Genomic DNA, 17,738 nt, shown 5'->3' on the forward strand with positions numbered 1-17,738 from the left:
ATAAACTACTAAAATGGAGGTCTTAAAATTATCTAAAACTTTTATATCATATGTTTTTTTCTAATTACTAACCGTTTTCGAGCTATTACCCTCGGAAAAAATAGAAATTTACAAGAAAAAGTATTCATGTCAAAAAAATCATAAACATTGCATCATATTGTCTTAACCAATTCATAAACGAAAAAAATGAAGAGGAAAGCAGTTGTAGATTTTTTTATTCCCTTTTTGAATATATTACATATGCTGGTCAATGTCCAACCCGCCTAAAGTTAGAGCTATTTTAAACTAGCATTTTGGTAAAGTCAATGACATAGCTCACCGAATCAGTAAGGTTAAGTGTGAGTAAAATAGCTGTACCTTTAGGTGGGTTGGACATTAACCAGCATATGTATATATATTCTAAAAGGGAATTTAAAAATCTACAACTTCTTTTCTTTTAATTTTTTTCATTTATCAATAGGTTTAGACAATATGATGCAATGTTTATGAATGTTTTGACATGAATACATTTTTCTTGTAAATTTCAACTTTTTCCGAGGGTAATAGCTCGAAAACAGTTAGGAATTACAAAAAAACATATGATATAAAAGTTTTAGATAATTTTAAGACCTTTATTTCATTCGTTGAAAATATTTCTCTCCGATGCACCGTTTTCGAGATATAAGCTAAAAACCAAAAATTCGTACCTTTATCCCCCCTCCTCCCCCCCGCTCATCACCTAGGAGTCAGGACTTTTGGTATGTTAACAATCCAAGCCCCCTGAACAAGTTTCTGAAGGAATCGCTTAGTTACCTGCTCACGCACTGTACACCTAATTTTGAGTCATTTATTGACTGGACTAATTGTACTATCCCTTTAGGTACAAACACAAACTTTCATTAAGGCGATTCACACTAATGTACTCTCTGTGATTCACACACGCACCGCCTCCTTACCGCACGGATTGCGTATTAACATAGTAAACCGCGCGGTGAAGCGACGCGACGGCAGTGTGTGCTGCTGGTAAGCTATTTTTCTATTAAACTGTAATTTTTGCATACAATGATAATCCGCCCTCCTCCGCGGCGGTTCGCGGTCAAGTGTGTGAATCGCCTAGTCCGTACCGTAGCAGTCGCATCGCATCGCGTCACCCCATCCAGAAATCGAATGTGTATTGAGGTGGCTATTCGGTAAATTTAAAAACTATTAACTTATTTACAATTAATATTTAATTCAATATTAGTTACTTAATTTTAGTAGTTCGAACACCCTGATTTTCCCTATCCTTTTCCCTTTTAGCAAAGTATGTAACGCCCACCAAGAGGACAGATGCACTAGTTATAAAAACACCAGCAAGTGTAAAAGCAGTTGAATATCCCGCCGTTTTCTTTATAGCTCCGGCTAAAGGAGTGCTAATCATGCTGCCAAATCCTTGAAACAGTAATACCATTCCAGTAGCGTTAGTGAGCTTGTCCAGACCATACAACGATACTATCACCACAGCGCGTAAACACGTAACTCCTGCGCAACATAATCCGTATATTGCACAGTAACCATATTGAAAATATACATTATAGGATATACTAGACAGAATCGTCGCTACTCCTGCTACAAAAAGTGTACTAGAATATACTTTCAAAGGGTCTACCTTGGAAGCAATAATTCCCAGGATTAATCTACCGGTAGCATTCGATAAACCGATTACACTTACAAATACGGCGCAATGGCTAGAGCTTATTCCCGCTGATTTATTACGTTCCTGAATGAACACGTAGGGTACTAGAAATCCCAAATATGTGAGGAATCCACTAGCGCACTGTAGTTGAAAGGAGGTTCGCTTGAGCAGGAGGGGGTCGAGCATGGTGGCGAGCACGCGGCGCGCGGCTGTGGTGAGCACCCCGCGCCGGTCCTGCAGATCAGCCGCGGCCGCCGCGCGCGACACCGCCAGCTGGTACTCCAGGCCTGTCTTCGTCTCCCCGCTCGGGTCCACCATGCTCTTCTGATACTCCGGGAGACGCTTGACGTCACCGTCGTAGAAGGCATCGTCACGGTACATAGGCCGAGACTCCGGCACGTGGGCCTGCCAAGGACACAGCCGCTCCCAAAAGCTACGTTTCTTAGGTGGAGCTGCTTCGGACACCGCCACTTCTATAACTTGCTTAGAATCTTGTTGGTTTGTTCTTGAGGCTATAGATTGTACCTGTTTTATCTGCCGACGAGACAAGCCACCTTGAGGCTGGTTGGCCGATATGGTTAACTTAGATACGCCTTGTGTCGAGGTCCCGACCTGAGCCGGGGCCGCGGCGCCCGCCGCCTGCCCCGCCGACACTACTGACGCTGCCGTCGGGAAGTTGGTGTTACTCACAGCATTGAACATTTTTTCTGCTTTCGATGGTGCCATTTGTGTAGCATCCACTTTACTTTTCTGTTGAGTGCCGATATTGGCCAGACTTGGCAGGTAAGCAGTCGTACGCGTGGGCTCGTCGTCGGTAGTCAAAGTTACTGTTAGAGTGAGGAGAGGTCGGAATGACATACCTAGGAAGAATATGATCCCAACCATTCCTGCATGTAATAAAGTAGTAGGACGCCACCCACCTAAATTTACTAGATAGGAATTAAGTGGAAACATAGACATTACTCCAACAGGTGATCCAGAAGCAGCGATGGCGAGGGCTAAAGCACGTAATCTTTCAAAATGAAATCCCACCACCAGTCCACATGCCATATTGATCAGTGAATACCCAAAACCAGCACATATGCCGTAGAATAGTAGTAGTGTTCCGTAATTTGGAGCAAAATACGAGATGAATAATGAAACAGAACTGATGACGGATCCAGTCATGCAGCATGCTCGAAAGCCAAACCGGTTTATGAAGGCGGAGACGACGGGGCCACACATAAGGTAGATGCCGACTGCCACTGAATTCACGAGAGCAATGGGAGACTCGGAGGACTTCATATCTTGTGTAATGTCGGATATCATGGCGCCAAATGTGAACGCAATACCATCAAGTATGCCGATGCTCACGAAGGCGCAGGCGACCACCAGCCAGCCCCAACCCGTGTCCTCGGGCATGGACACCGTCGCGGCGATCTCCGTCTCCTCCCCCCCTTCTAAAGGCAAGGGAGCGGTCGCAGATGCCTTGTTAGAAGCGACAGAAGGAACTATCAATATACTCCGCTTCCCTTCGGGTGCCTTTGGAGGCATTTTGGATACCAGTAGTTAGTATGTTTTAAGATTTCCTTTTTAAATACAGCAATCCACTATCAAATTAATAATTCAAAAGCTTTAAACTTTTAAAGGTCAAAACATTATCATTTATGTAAATAATCTAGATAAGACTAGAATAGAACCACGGACCACCCTTATTTTTGTAGGTCATCTTTCACTCAATGTTCTCGGACATGTCCGATATTTCTTCATCTGCCGCACCCACTTGAAAATCGTAATCTGTGAACTTATGACACTTTGACAGCTTGCTAGCCGGGAGAAATGTCAATAACATAACCTAAACCTAAAAACTTGTTCAATAATTAATGGTATTCATAGTTAGATTAGTGTATCATCAATATAAAACAGTTATTTAGTAATACAAAGATTAATCCTATTAAAATGGTCTTAGCTCATGATACTAGCAATCTTAAGATAAGAACTCAAGACATCAAAATCACACAGGATGTTACATTCAATACTATGTTATTGTCGGAACCGACGTTGCGGGGCCTTACTAATGCAGGTTTCTATCGTCCGTCGCCCATACAACTACATGGGATACCTTTAGGAAAATGTGGCTTTGGTAAGTATCAGTCAGACAATGATAATAAAAGTTTCTATGAGCATAATTTTTCTGACCTGTGAATGACCATTATGACTGTAAATAACCATTATGCCTAGAATAGGAGCTGTCCTCTCACTAACTACTTACTTTCTGTGACAGATCTCCTTTTGGAAGCAAAGTCCGGAACAGGCAAAACTGCAGTCTTCTCTGTAATAGCACTAGAAAAGTTGCAGTTAGAAAACAATGTGCAAGCAGTGATCCTAGCACCAACCAGAGAAATAGCAGCTCAAATTTGTGATGTCCTAAAACAAATTGGAAGTGATTATGAAGGTAAGGTTTACCTAAAAATAAACAACTAAAGTTAAGGTGCTAATAATATTCATGTATCAGTGGGAGTTTCATCTCTTAGTAACTACAAATAACTTTTCTAATTCCAGGGTTATGTGTTGAAGTGGTCATGGGAGGGCTCTCTGTTGAAGAAGATAAAGCTAAGTTTAAAAACAAAAAAGTCCATATAGTAGTGGGAAGCCCTGGTCGCCTGCGGCATCTCATCCACGACGGGCACATTGACACCTCCGCCGTGCGCCTCCTTGTTTTGGATGAAGCTGACAAACTCATGGAGAAGAGCTTCCAGCCAGACATTAACTACATCTTCTCAACATTACCCAATCAGAAACAAGTCATTATGAGCAGTGCAACATACCCTGAAAACACTAAGACTTTCATAAACCAGTATGTCCAGAATGCACATCATGTTTGTCCTGATACAACCAGTATTCTCTTAGGAATAAAACAGAAAGTAACCCATGTTCAATACAACAGCAATGTTCTTAGACAAACTCAAATCAGATACAAAGAGCTTTTAGAAATACTAACAAAGAACAACTTTAAGCAGTGTCTTATATTTTGTAACTATCAGGCAAGGGTAGCTGAGCTACATAAAATGCTGAAACGAGACAAGTGGCCTTCTGAACAATTACACGGTAATCAAGATCAGGAGGACCGGCTGGGTGCCTTGAAGACTCTACAAGAGTACAAGTGCAGAATACTCATTGCAACAGATTTGGCTGCAAGAGGTATTGATGCTTCAAATGTTGATCTTGTTATAAATTTTGAGCCACCATATGATTGGCAAACTTATTTACACAGAATAGGCAGAGCTGGTAGGTTTGGTTCATATGGCTTAGCCATCACAGTACTGAGTGAAGGAAAAGAGGATGCTAAATTTAAAGAAATATTAAGTATTATGAAGGATTCCCTAACCCTGAGCAATCTATGGAGTGATGACAGGTATCAACTTGATGAGACTACAGACAAATCATGCAATGGTAGTATTGAAAAGAAGACCTTTACTAAAACAGAAAAAGTTCATGAAGTTGTAACTAATTTAAAAGAGATTACAAAAAACATATGGAATGAAATTAATACAGCTTCTAATGAGAATAAAGAAATTGAAAGTTTTGAAGATCTGATGAGATCTTTCAATGAGACATCAAGTGTGGAATCGTTTTCGGATTTGCTTAATTCTTATGAAAGTAATGATTGTGAAGACAAAATAGAATGTGTATTTAAAACTTTACAACCTAAAAAAATGCCTTTGCACGATTTTCTTAATCATTTGAAAAATAACCTTGAAGTACCTAATAAGGTAGATGTTCCATTGAGCCCAAATATGATTCCAGAAAAAAAAACATCAATAATTCATCATGAAAATAAGATACATAACTTAAATTCACAAACTGACTGTAAAAAGGAGCAAGTGATTGAAGTTAAGAAGAGAAAAAGTATCCTAAAGAAAACTTCAATTAATGAATCTCCTACTGTTCATAATGTCAAAAATAAACTTTGTACTGCAAAAATAGATGATGATATTGAATTGATAGATACATTTGATTACTCCGAAATGACAAGACTAGGTCTTCCCACTTCATTTTGCAGTACACGTGATAAACACAAAGAAAGAAAAGATACCTATTGTAAAGAAGTAAACAATAACTACCCCAGCCGATCAGTCGTAATGAATGATGATGATGATGATAGTAGCACTACTAGCAACAGTGTTCATACCAGTAGCGAATCATTAAATACTTACAGCGAATTAGATAACACGTCGACACAGACAGACAACAGAATAAAACAGAAAAATGTTAAAACATATAAAAAACACCACTCAGCAAGCAAAAAATATCAATCTTCCAGTGAAAGCCAAGATGGAACTGAATCTTATCAATGTTTCAGAGAAAATCCAAGACATAAAAATCAGAGTAATAATGTTAGATATTTTAACTGGTATAACCAATTAAAAATGAGGACCAAGCAAATAGAACTAGCGATTTATGTTGAGGAGTTATCTAATATGTAACAGTGTATTATTTTGTGCAATATTGATATTTCTTTTAAATAAAATACCTACGAGAAATACGAAGCTTTCGTTTATGATTTTTCATAGTCACGTTTAGGTACAAACAAAAATCATGATTATTACAAATAGTTCCATTTATTTTCCATGTATTATGGATTATGACACTTACTATAAACTAAATACAACAAAAGGAAGTTAAAATTTGTTCAGAAATAGAAATAAAAAAATACATAACAAAAACATTTGGCAATACATACTATTATTATAGATATTGTATAGCTTAACATTATTATTGTTCATTACGTTTTAAGTTATGGCTAATGTGATTTATAATAAAATTACTTCATGATTCTAGCCTCATAAACATAATAAAATATGGATGACGATGATCAATATTGTGTATCCGTAGAATGTTAGTTTTATATATGCCAGATCAACCGAAATTTAACTAAATTGGTATATTTATATCAGCAATCATTAACTATTTGTACATCTTTTATTTGCCATACAGTTTATGTTTAAAAAACAATAGTTGTTGAATATAATGAAGACGTTTTACCTAAAAATAAAACGTATATTAAACATACTTACCTTATTCGAAGTCTAATAATAATTGAGAGAGACATCTCTTTTCCTTTTCGTATTTCCTGCTAAATACCACGTGACTTCCGGCGACTTCCCTTGAATTTGACTTTTTCCCACCACCACCGGCAGTTGGCGCCATTTTGTTGGCTCCAAATATATTCGTCATTGCGTCTTGTTGAATGCCACCAGGCAGAAATAAAATTATTAGACTTCGAATAAGGTAAGTATGTTTAATATACGTTTTATTTTTAGGTAAAACGTCTTCATTAAACAACTTGACCGTTATTCGAAGTCTAATAATAATTGAGAGACGTGTTTGATATCGCCTGGTGGTGGTGGACGTCAATGTGACTATATGAATGTTATTTAGGGACACATTAACAATGAGAAGCTTGTGATAGCTTAGCTCAAAATATAAAACCATAATTTGTTAACTTTAGGATAAGTAACAAGAAAACATTTCACATAATGTGTGACATTTATTTATTTTTGGTAGATATATTATGCATAAATAATCAATACAAATTAATGTTAAGTATCTTGATATACTGAACGTAAGTAATAATAATATAACGATTCTTGAACATAAATCATTAAATCATCTATCTTGCATCAAATGAGGTGATTTAAATAAAGTCAGACTGATTGACAGTAGGTAACATAAAAATAAATTATTTTAAATATCTAAATTAGGGTACAACTGCGTTGAATAAATTAGAAACAGTATTATTCACATTATTTACATTCATGATTTGACGACAGTAGAATCTTTTAAATGTATTTTCTGATCTCCAGTTGCCTCGAGTAAGTATTTCCTCTATTGGAGCGTTCTCAAGCCAACTTTTTGAAGCTACTGCAGACCGGAAACTACCTGCTGTGGCCTCTATGCCTGACTCCTTCAAAATATTTTTGACCCATCTAGCAATAATACACCGTGTAGCTGGTTTAGCTTTACCACAAATTGATAGAAATAGGTGACTAGATTCGGCAGCACTTCTTCGTTGCTGTCCAATAATAATGAGCCTTCTAACCCAATGAACTGGACAAAGAGATCTATTATTAGTATTTACTTTTAACTTCCAGCCAGATTGGCGATAATCAACTGTGTCGGTTTTTGAACCAAATACTGGCCATAAAACAATCGAGTCCTGAGAATCAATGCAATGATTAGAATCAACACGTAATAGCGTCAGGTCATGGACGCGTCGACCAGAACATAGCAACAACATTGTGGCCGTACACTTTGAAATTTCATAAAGGTTATCAGTTTTAGGATCTAACGTAGCTAAATGATTAATTACTTTGTCAATGTCCCACACAGGTGGTTTCGGAACATTAGGCTTTGCTAAGGCTATAGATTTTAAAATTCTTTTGACCATAGGATGATCACTAAGTCGGTTTATGGCTTGCGGATCACAAAATGTCGATACTACCGACTTATGAGTTAATATAGTACTGTAGGATAAGCCTTCCTTTTGATGTAAGTCAGCCAAAAATCTGGATAAGTCTGACCCGCTTGGCTTATTCGTAGAAATTTTGTTTTCACGTGCCCAATTGACCCATCGTGTCCATACTGGCTTATACGTCCGTATCGTAGAAGGACGCCAACTTTTCAACAAGAGATCCTTCTGCTCCTTTGTCCACCCGACTAAATGTTCCTGCCACCCCCACATCTCCACACCTCCAGCGTCATTTCTGTCACTTTCTGTGGTGGGAGGCCGGTTGAGACGTCTACTAGAACGTTTCTCAGGTTCATGATGGTCCACGGTGGAGCTGTGGCTCGGTGTTTTAGATCGGGTCTCCAAAATACTTTTTCCCATCTGGGGGCTACAATGAGGTACATCCCTTGACACGTGTTCAGGTGTTGTAACACTTTGGGCATCAAAAATGGCGGGGGGAATACCCACGCCAGCTCGTAGTTCCATTGTTGTGTCATCGCATCGTGAAACTCCGCTAGCGGATCGTGACAGTCCAGGGAACAATATCTGGGAACTACTCGTGTCAGGCGGGAGGCAAACAAGTCGATGACTGGGGTTCCCCATTTGGCGAAAATCTGAGTTGTAGCTTGCGGGAGCAGATGCCACTCTGGCATCTTGCGAAATCGAGATAGGTGATCTGCCTCTACATTGTAAGCCCCGGGAATGTGGTAAACAGTCAATGTTATCTGATGACTGTCCAATAACATGAATATCTTGTACGTTATTTCCAGTAGACCCTGCGACTTGGTACCGCCTTCGTTTCTCAAGTAGGATACAGCTGTTTTGTTGTCGCATTGTAAATGCAGAGATCCGAAACGAAGGTTCTGACATTGATCTTCTAAAGTTTTTAAAATGGCAAGTAACTCCTTTCGATTGCAATGGAGTCCCTTTTCCTGCGACGACCATGTTCCTGTTACACTCAGATTGTTTATTTGCGCTCCCCACGCTACATCTGAGGCGTCGGTCACAACATAATGAGTGGGATATGGGTGGTGAACCGGAGATGGATCCTTGAGGTGAATTAGCCACCATTGTAGTTCCTGTAGAACAGCCTCGTCCAGCAACATTCTTATATGATCCTGAGACCTTCTTTTCGAGGCGATCAATAATCGCTGTAGCTGTCGGTAGTTTAGCCTGCCGCGTGGGACAGTGAAGCTGGCAAAGTTCATCAGGCCTATCACTCGTTCCAAGTCCTTGATAGTGGCCCTTTTGCTTGTGGATAAGTTTGTTATCATTGCTGATAGCTTGGTACACTTCTGAGCAGGAAGTGACTTTTGGTTGTGCTTGCAGTCCCATGTTATTCCAAGGTATTCTATTGTTTGACATGGCTGTACAACTGATTTGGCGTAGTTTATTTTCCACCCCAAGTACTCCAGTAGATTTACTGCTATTTTTATGTGGTCCTTTAGAACACGAGCATCCTGATTGGCTAGCAAATAATCGTCCAAATATACGACCAGGCGGATGCCGCGCTGGCGAAGGATCTGGGCCATCCAATTGCTCACGGAGGCAAAGGTTTTCGGAGCAGAACTTAGTCCAAAAGGTAGGCAGTTCATTTGTAGAAGTTCCCGTTGATAAATTAGGCGTAGAAACCGACGATGGGCTTCTGATATGGGTATGTGGAAATACGCCTGGGAAATATCGATTTTTGCCATCCAGTCGCTCGGTTGTAGAAAATCGGGAATTTTGTACACATTTATCAATCTGAATGGCGCTGTGTACACATAGCGGTTTAATGCCTTTAGATTGAATATGGGTCTCATACTGCCGTCTCCTTTCGGCACCAGAAACATCGAGGACAGGAAACTTGGGCTCACATTGACCTTGGCCAATACTCCCTCGTGTTTCATTTTTTCTATTATCAGGTCCATTTCGTCGCTGGACTGGATGGGACTTTTGGGATTCGACATGTTCGGCATTTGAAGCGGAGGCTTCGAAATGAAAGGGATACGGTATCCTGAAGTAATTTTTGTAATGTAAGCTGGTGCCCCTAGGTTCACCCATCTGTGATGGTAAAATTGTAGTTGTCCAGCATGAAATTGTTGGGTGACGTGACTCGGTGAGTCAGTATCGTCGTTTATTACCTCTCCTCTCCCGGTGGGATGAGGGAGAGTTTCTCCTTGGTCGGCCATGATCTTGTCGGCCGCTGCCAGGTGCTTGTTGCTTACCACCGCGGCCACGAAATGGCTTATTGTTATAATTACCTGAGGTTGACCTGGTGTTCGCGGCTTGTATATTACCTTTGTAGTTTGGTCTCTTTTGCACGTGTACATTGCGTTGCGCAGATGTACTAGGAGTCGGATCGGTCTGCGGTGCAGAAACGCGATCCTTTTCACGAGGCCAGAATACTTTCCGTACTCCTCCGGCTCTCTCCAGAGTTGATGTAAACTTTTCAGTCTCAAAGAGATTATCACAGGAAGGCGGAACCTTACGCAGTGAAGTTTTATGAAGTGGGTCTTTGACGAAAGCTAGAATAGCCTCGCGTCTTTGCTGAATTATTTCAGCTCTGTGGCCGCAAACCATTTGTAATATATCGTTAGATGTTTTTGAAAAATCACCTGTAACGAAAATATCTTCGATCCTTTTATTAACTTCTTCCGAAGTTAGCTCTGATGTTGTTGTTGTCCACGCCAAAAAGGAACGGAGCTCCTTTTCAAGTTGATCCCTTTGTTTTATCATGGCAAAAGTAAGCGATGCTAGGGCCTTTTCAAAATTTACGAGAGTGCGAGAGGAATCGTAGCGCTTAACTTCTTCGTTCGCATCTAAGTCGGTAAAGCCCGGGCTATGACGATACAATTTTTGGACATCCGCGTAACGAACGTTTCTCCAATCCGGGTGCTCAAGCCGCTGGATGTTTTTAAGGGTATCCAAATAAACGGCTGGTGTTTTTAAAATTTCCGGCTCTTTCAATCTAGTACCGATAGTTAAGGAAATTTGCGGAGCTGGTTCCTCATCTAATGATTGCACGTCTGAATAAAGCTGACCACTAATATTATCATCAATAATATCATCATTGCTATTGTTATTGCAAGCTATTTGATTTTTAAGATTTTTTATTTCTAACATCATTTTATCAAATTTACGATCTTGATTTCGTCTGCGGCGTTTAGATTTAGTTTTCCTACGCCGGGAGCGTTTAGAGCAAGAGGAATCACTGCAGCTTGAGCTTGAGCTAGATTCAGACGATGACGAATCACTTTCACTAATCTTCCTTTTACGAGAATGTTTCCGTGTTGACAAGGATGGTTGTGCATCTTGCACATCTTGCAAATCCGCATTTTCAGTACTCATTTTATTTTAATTTTAATTTAATCTGTAATACAAGGGAAATTCCAAGAACTAATTGCTAAAATTAATTTTAAAACACGAACGGTAACACCGTTAAAATGATGGTTTATCTTCGAAATAAGTATGATAGCAACGTTACACTGGTAGCATGCGGCAAAATTACAGTAACTTTTCGATAAATAATTGGTAAAAACGTGGTGAAACAATACAGTAAAAACATACCTGAGCACAATCCAGGGAAAAAATACACTATAACTGTTTAAACTCACTTCAAATCCGGTATTTTAGCCACTTTTTAGTGAAATCTAAATGATTTTTTCACTATGGAAAATTAAAATAAAATTTGCAGGTAGGTTGGTATTTACACAGAAAACCTGGAGCGTCCCTGGTGGGACACGACCAGCTCGGACGAAGGAAAACGACGTCAATGACGAATATATTTGGAGCCAACAAAATGGCGCCAACTGCCGGTGGTGGTGGGAAAAAGTCAAATTCAAGGGAAGTCGCCGGAAGTCACGTGGTATTTAGCAGGAAATACGAAAAGGAAAAGAGATGTCTCTCTCAATTATTATTAGACTTCGAATAACGGTCAAGTTGTTTAATAATGTATTATGTACCTATCTTGTTAATTAAAAACCCCCACACATAAGTAGAATTTTAATTCTTTGGTGTCAGGTCATATGAGATCTTATAAGGACTAATTTTGTTATGACACAACATAATATACAATTTGTTTAAATGATTTTTATTTAATTGATCGTAGATTAGTTCAAAAGGGTGCAAGTAAAGTGTAATCCTGCATGCAAGAATATACCTCGAGCTTGGCACATAACATACCTGCATTGTAAAAATGCAGAAGAGATTCGTAAAACTTCTCACATTAAACATTATAGTATCTGTTGAACTAATCGTTTATAAAAAAACAATTTACCTCACTTCATTGAAAATACTGTTGTACTTAGGTAAATATTTTACGCTTATACATTAAACCTATACCCATTCACTTCTTAAATGCAACAAATACTAACCTGTTAATTTAAACCATTTTAAGTACACCATAAATCTTGGAAAACTTATTTAGTCATTCTTCTCGTGGGCTTCTGAAACAAAGAAATAAGACATGTTAGTGACCTCATACTGTTAAGCCATCATGGTTTGACTACTACAGGCTCCACCATCACACGCCAATGACAATGAGACTATTAATTTGCTAGAATCGCTATTTGCGGAGTATTTTGTCCTCGCTGTGAATAATCACGACTGGACTACGACGCCAGCGGACGGAGCGGTGGCACCTACTAGTATTATTTACTCTATGGCGGATATTTATACAGAGTGAAAGAATAAATAATACTATACTGTAATTAGTAATCTTACGGAATTCTGACAGTTATCAATTTTAGACAAATCAGAGATCACAAACCTTTTTGGGCTGGGCACTTTTTCAATACGAGTCTGGACATCTGAGACTATAATATATTTCTTTTAGTCCCTGTATCCATTTTATTAAGTGCGGGCTCCAAATTAAAAGGGGATTTACCTACGGTGAGAAATAATTACCCTACCTAAATATATCACAAAAAGTGAAAAATACAATTAAAGATAATCTCAATTTCCTTTTAATTTCATCATAATTATGTACATCTATACGAAATATCAGCTTGATATCTTTACCCGTTTCCGAGAAAAAAAGTGGTGACAACAAAGTGTGATCCTATAAGGGTTCCTTTTTTTCCTTTTGAGGTACGGACGGAACCCTCAAAAAGAATAGTGACAATCGGATCAATCGTTTCGGAGATATGCGTGGACAAACATACATACCAACAAGCATATAAACATACATAGGTACATAAACATTTTTAAAATTTTGAATATTTGTTTATTAGCCCTAATATATTGTCATATGTCAATATGGTGCAGTTCCAATAATCTTACATACATACCGAACATATATGTACTTACCGAATAGACAATCTTTTTTTGAAATTGATTAAAAAGGTTTATTATCCCTGAATTTAGTAGGAAGTGATGCCATGCTAAAGAATAAAATAAAGCAATTAAAATTAATTCGATACATTGGTCGTGATCCTACTTCTTATTATAAATGCGAAAGTTTGTAAGTGTATGTGTGTATGTATGTATGTATGTATGTGTGTATGTTTGTTATTTCTTCACGTCAAAACGGCTGAACCGATTTTAATGAAATTTGGAATGGAGTTAGCTGACACCCTGGACTAACACATATGTTACTTTTTATCGCGGAATTCCCACGGGAAAACTTATTAAGGCGAAGCGAAGCTCGCGGAAACAGCTATTATATTGAAATATTTGTTATTTTTGTATTAGTTAACTTGAGCAAGTAAATATTTAGATAATATCTTTTTGTATAAAAATATTAAGAAAAAATTATAGCCCAGAAATGGATCGCAATTTTTCCTTTTTTCGGTAAAGAACTTTTTTAGTAGCATCACTTATAAAATGTCAGAATTCTTTTCAATTAAAAATTAGAGATTAGTGCTTGTCGCTGCTGTGCAGGCATAAAGGAGAAGGCCTAAACCCTTTCTTCATTGGAAGGAGACCCGTGCCCCAGCAGTGGGGACGTGATGGGTCGTGATGATTAAGGAGAAAGTCTGCAAGGAGGTCGAAAGCCACCTAATTTCCCTCACCTGCAGTCTCATCCTCCTCGTCAGCGTCCAGTATATCAGCGCAGCACACAGAGTAGCAGATGAGCGAGAGGAAGCCGAGCGGCAGGCCGAAGACCAGCGCGGTCAGGATGGGGTTGCCGCGCCACATGTTGACTAGCGTCGTGCGGCCCTCGAAGAAGCCGCGGTAGAGGCGGGTCAGCCAGCCGTTGCCGCCGTATGTCTGGGGATAGGAACATGTTTTTAGACGTATGGTGTTCGTATTGTATGTTTCTAGTCGAGGTCTTATCTATAATTTATCGTATTGAAATTCAAGTTTAAAGATTTTCGATAACTTTCAGCATCATCCACCGGTGGACGTAGTTGGTAAGCCTCTCATAAGGAGCGACGACGTAAAGATAAAAAAAAATATTTGACATATAATACTGATAAAATCAACCACACAAATCACATTTATACATAAAAAAAATTGCTGTCATCGTCAAAAAGGTACCACTCTGTCCTTGGCCTCACCCAAACACAAACGGCAACCTGTCTAAGGTCATTTGTCCAGCGGACTGGATGGCATCGATAGATGACGCTCATTTAGACAGTTCATAAGTTGGTTGCATATATCTAACTTTTGAATGAGTAGGTATACCTATACCGACAATTCATTTTTGGATCCACCCATCTCCCATTCGTATATTTCACCACGTAACAAGGCTCACTCCTGCAGCTGCTGTTTGACTTCAACAGCAACACGCTAAAGAGCCTTGCTCTTGTCGGTGTAGTTCACGCCACCGTGCATTCTGTCATCTGTCTCACAAGCCATTCATTTCTTTATACGACACGCCAAGAAAAGCCAACATACCGGCGCCATCTGTCGGTGCACCTGGTCGAGGAACATGGCGACGGCCTCGCGCGTCATGAGCACGGGGTCGTCGTCGGGCACGTGGTGCTGGCTCGTGCTGCTGTTGAACACCAGCAGGTGCGGCAGCGACAGCTCCGACATCGCGATGGAGTTGGCGAGCTCGGGGGAGCCGATCCACCCGAACTGGAAGCGGCTGTGGAGCTCGCGCTTTTTCTCCCTGGAAGTGTGGGGTTTGATGGTTATAAAAGTGGCTTTTTCGGCACTATTAAGGCCCAGTTTTTTGATCCGTGGTCAACTTTAACCATTAGTCAAATCACGTGTCAAGCATGACATCTGCATACAAATTTCGTTGGTTTTTAACTACTGGTAGCCGTTTTTGACCAATGGTTGAGTTAACTAGGGATCAAAAAACTGGCGCTAAGGCATAATTATGTGAGTTTCGCGTGCCTATTGCGATCAGCCACAATAATGATTTTATATCTAATAAGGTAGTGTAGGTATTTGAATGGAGATAAAATAATTATAACATGAGTATCATGACATGGATAAATACTGACGCATTTCATAAATGGTGATTACCTTGAGAAAAAAACATTCTTCTGTCTACTCATTATAATAATATGTTGTCTTTCTATTGAGTCTACTACTAGCATACTTACTAAATATTTATAAACAAATCTCATTATTGGATCAAGAATCAATCCAAGCCACTCATGACCCATATTCCCATACTATGTAGTTCAAAGGTTTCTAATCCAATTCAAATCAAATTTAAAATGTAAAGCTACTACTCAACTCATTGTTTAAGTACAAAGGCAATTTTATATTCAAGGATTTAAAAATGATTTCTATGAATAGAATATTGCTTTCATAGAATCTACAACAAATACTGAAGAATGAATATTAGATACTATTTAACAGGTGTGACAGAGACTGTGAAAACTTATTCAAATATCAGTTTCAATCAGAACTAAAAACTATAAGTTAAAAAGAGTTTCATACTTAATTATTCCCTCAATCATGTCTCTGAAATCCTTCTCAGTCTGTGTAATTTCATTCAGCTTATTCTCTTCCACTACCGCTATGACGAGGTACTTCTCTGTGTCCATCAGATGGTTGATGTTTGACCTCGTGATCTTAGGGAACATTCCAAACCTCTCCGCATTGATCCATTTGTGCAGTGTCACATTTAGAGTGTCCTTATCTTCTATCAGTGCTGGTGTGGCTGTAATTTAAATTGAAAGTTATGTTGTTTATAAATGTTTTACAAATTGCATGTTTATACAACAAATTAGATCAGTGGGTCAGTAAGTCAAATAACAAAGCAAATGAAAACAATGACAAACAAGAATGTAAATTATGTAAAAATGCATTTTGAAAACCAAGGCATTTATGATTAGAAACTATGCTTGGAGCTGGCAAGCCTATACAGTATACACTAGAAATATGCATCCAAATGATGTTTTAAAATAGTTCCAAGCTGGATTCCCCAATGATACATATAGATTACATAAGAAAAAAAGTAATGTATTTCCACAATCATTTCCATACCTTCAAAGAAGAAGGCCTCTTCATCCTTGTAGACAAACACACTGGTCTCATTTGGGGGTGTGATCTCTCCCTTCACCAGGTCATGGGTCATAGAATAGAACCAGCTGTGAGGTTGATACTGCTCTGCATGAATTGAAAACATTTCCTGAAATAAAATAAATATTAGACAATGTAGAGTAAACCCTCCTCAATTTTAACTATTCAATAGTTTGCAAAGATTACCATCAAAAGCCAGTTCAGAAATGATATGAACTACCTAGCCAATGAGGAGTCTAAAACACATACCCATAAAGCTCCATGTTGCTTGCCAATGTACCCAAAGAACACAGAATGTGCTTCCTTCAGGTATCCAAGGTTATCTCCCTGACTCAGTTTCTGCACAGCCGGTTGTGACATGCGGAGGGCATAGCTCACCATGTCATCTTTGGTTCTCTCCCCAGTGTATTCATGCAGGTATGATCCTTTAATACTAAAAATAAGTATAAATAAGAAACATCTTTGTAAGATGACTTATGTTGGTAATATTGTAACCATCCATAGGTTTCTGGTAGAGATTGCAATATAAGCAGTAAGGCTGCCTTTTTTATTTTGTTTTCTATTTTGGTGCAAATCAAGAGGATTGTATTGTATTATCTAATTTTCAAATCTACTTACAAGAGGATGGTGGGGTAGGCACGGACTTTGAAATGAGTTCCTACGGAGGGGAACCTCGTGCAGTCGACCTTGGCCACCTTGATGGGTGAGCTGTAGAGGGACTGCGCGACGTGCGCCCACACCGGCTCGAGGCGGCGGCAGTGCGCGCACCACGGCGCGTAGAACTTCACGAACCACTGCCCCTCGCCGCTTATGTCGATAAACTTGTCGCTTAGTTCTAGTACTCTTGATGAGGACACCCCGAAAACTGTAAGAATTAATAGGTTTCTTGTGATGAGAGGCCTTAACTTACGAGAAACAAATACTTGTGCACTAACTATTCTTACCTGCTAACAAAACTAGGCTAAAAATCAAGGCGAAATCCATTTTGATTATATATGTTTGTAAAGTACACTGTTTATTATTATAATATCATTGTATAACACGCATAGAAATTAATTTGATAAAATAATCGATAAATCTAAACAAATTCGCGAGAATGTGGACAAGCTCCTCCAATCCAAATTGACAGATTGACACGAATGACAGTCAGTGTGACAGTTGTGATGACAGATGACTGTCACATGT

At 39.1% G+C, this 17,738-nt stretch overlaps 3 protein-coding genes across 3 annotated transcripts; 1 reads left to right on the plus strand and 2 right to left on the minus strand.

Moving 5' to 3' along the window:
* Nucleotides 1–847: 847 nt before the first annotated feature.
* Nucleotides 848–3,459, minus strand: LOC105386454. Its single transcript, XM_011557013.3, has one exon. The coding sequence runs from the start codon at nucleotides 3,185–3,187 to the stop codon at nucleotides 1,223–1,225; it is 1,965 nt and encodes a 654-aa protein (XP_011555315.2). The 5' UTR covers nucleotides 3,188–3,459; the 3' UTR covers nucleotides 848–1,222.
* Nucleotides 3,460–6,183, plus strand: LOC105386432 (probable ATP-dependent RNA helicase DDX20). The gene is made up of 3 exons (XM_011556992.3): nucleotides 3,460–3,776; nucleotides 3,918–4,088; nucleotides 4,196–6,183. Exons 1-3 carry the CDS (start codon nucleotides 3,593–3,595, stop codon nucleotides 6,118–6,120), a joined length of 2,280 nt encoding a protein of 759 aa, XP_011555294.3. The 5' UTR covers nucleotides 3,460–3,592; the 3' UTR covers nucleotides 6,121–6,183.
* A 6,315-nt stretch (nucleotides 6,184–12,498) lies between these two features.
* On the minus strand, nucleotides 12,499–17,693 carry LOC105386433 (protein disulfide-isomerase TMX3). The gene is made up of 8 exons (XM_038118266.2): nucleotides 17,498–17,693; nucleotides 17,172–17,418; nucleotides 16,803–16,986; nucleotides 16,518–16,662; nucleotides 15,969–16,191; nucleotides 14,967–15,183; nucleotides 14,138–14,336; nucleotides 12,499–12,571 (listed from the first exon to the last, which is right to left on the minus strand). Exons 1-8 carry the CDS (start codon nucleotides 17,535–17,537, stop codon nucleotides 12,549–12,551), a joined length of 1,278 nt encoding a protein of 425 aa, XP_037974194.2. The 5' UTR covers nucleotides 17,538–17,693; the 3' UTR covers nucleotides 12,499–12,548.
* Nucleotides 17,694–17,738: the final 45 nt, after the last annotated feature.

This window comes from Plutella xylostella, chromosome 29 (assembly GCF_932276165.1).
Source record: "Plutella xylostella chromosome 29, ilPluXylo3.1, whole genome shotgun sequence".
Taxonomy (NCBI): domain Eukaryota; kingdom Metazoa; phylum Arthropoda; class Insecta; order Lepidoptera; family Plutellidae; genus Plutella; species Plutella xylostella.

What these genes read in the sequence shown, in the direction of transcription:
- LOC105386432 (XM_011556992.3), top strand. Translation starts at nt 3,593, where the DNA reads ATGGTCTTAGCTCATGATACTAGCAATCTTAAGATAAGAACTCAAGAC. An exon ending in TTTAGGAAAATGTGGCTTTG is followed by an intron (nt 3,777 to 3,917) that starts GTAAGTATCAGT and finishes TTTCTGTGACAG; the next exon opens with ATCTCCTTTTGGAAGCAAAG. An exon ending in AATTGGAAGTGATTATGAAG is followed by an intron (nt 4,089 to 4,195) that starts GTAAGGTTTACC and finishes TTCTAATTCCAG; the next exon opens with GGTTATGTGTTGAAGTGGTC.
- LOC105386454 (XM_011557013.3), bottom strand. Translation starts at nt 3,187, where the DNA reads ATGCCTCCAAAGGCACCCGAAGGGAAGCGGAGTATATTGATAGTTCCT.
- LOC105386433 (XM_038118266.2), bottom strand. Translation starts at nt 17,537, where the DNA reads ATGGATTTCGCCTTGATTTTTAGCCTAGTTTTGTTAGCAG. An exon ending in AGCAACATGGAGCTTTATGG is followed by an intron (nt 16,663 to 16,802) that starts GTATGTGTTTTA and finishes ATTTTATTTCAG; the next exon opens with GAAATGTTTTCAATTCATGC. An exon ending in AGAGGCCTTCTTCTTTGAAG is followed by an intron (nt 16,192 to 16,517) that starts GTATGGAAATGA and finishes TTTAAATTACAG; the next exon opens with CCACACCAGCACTGATAGAA.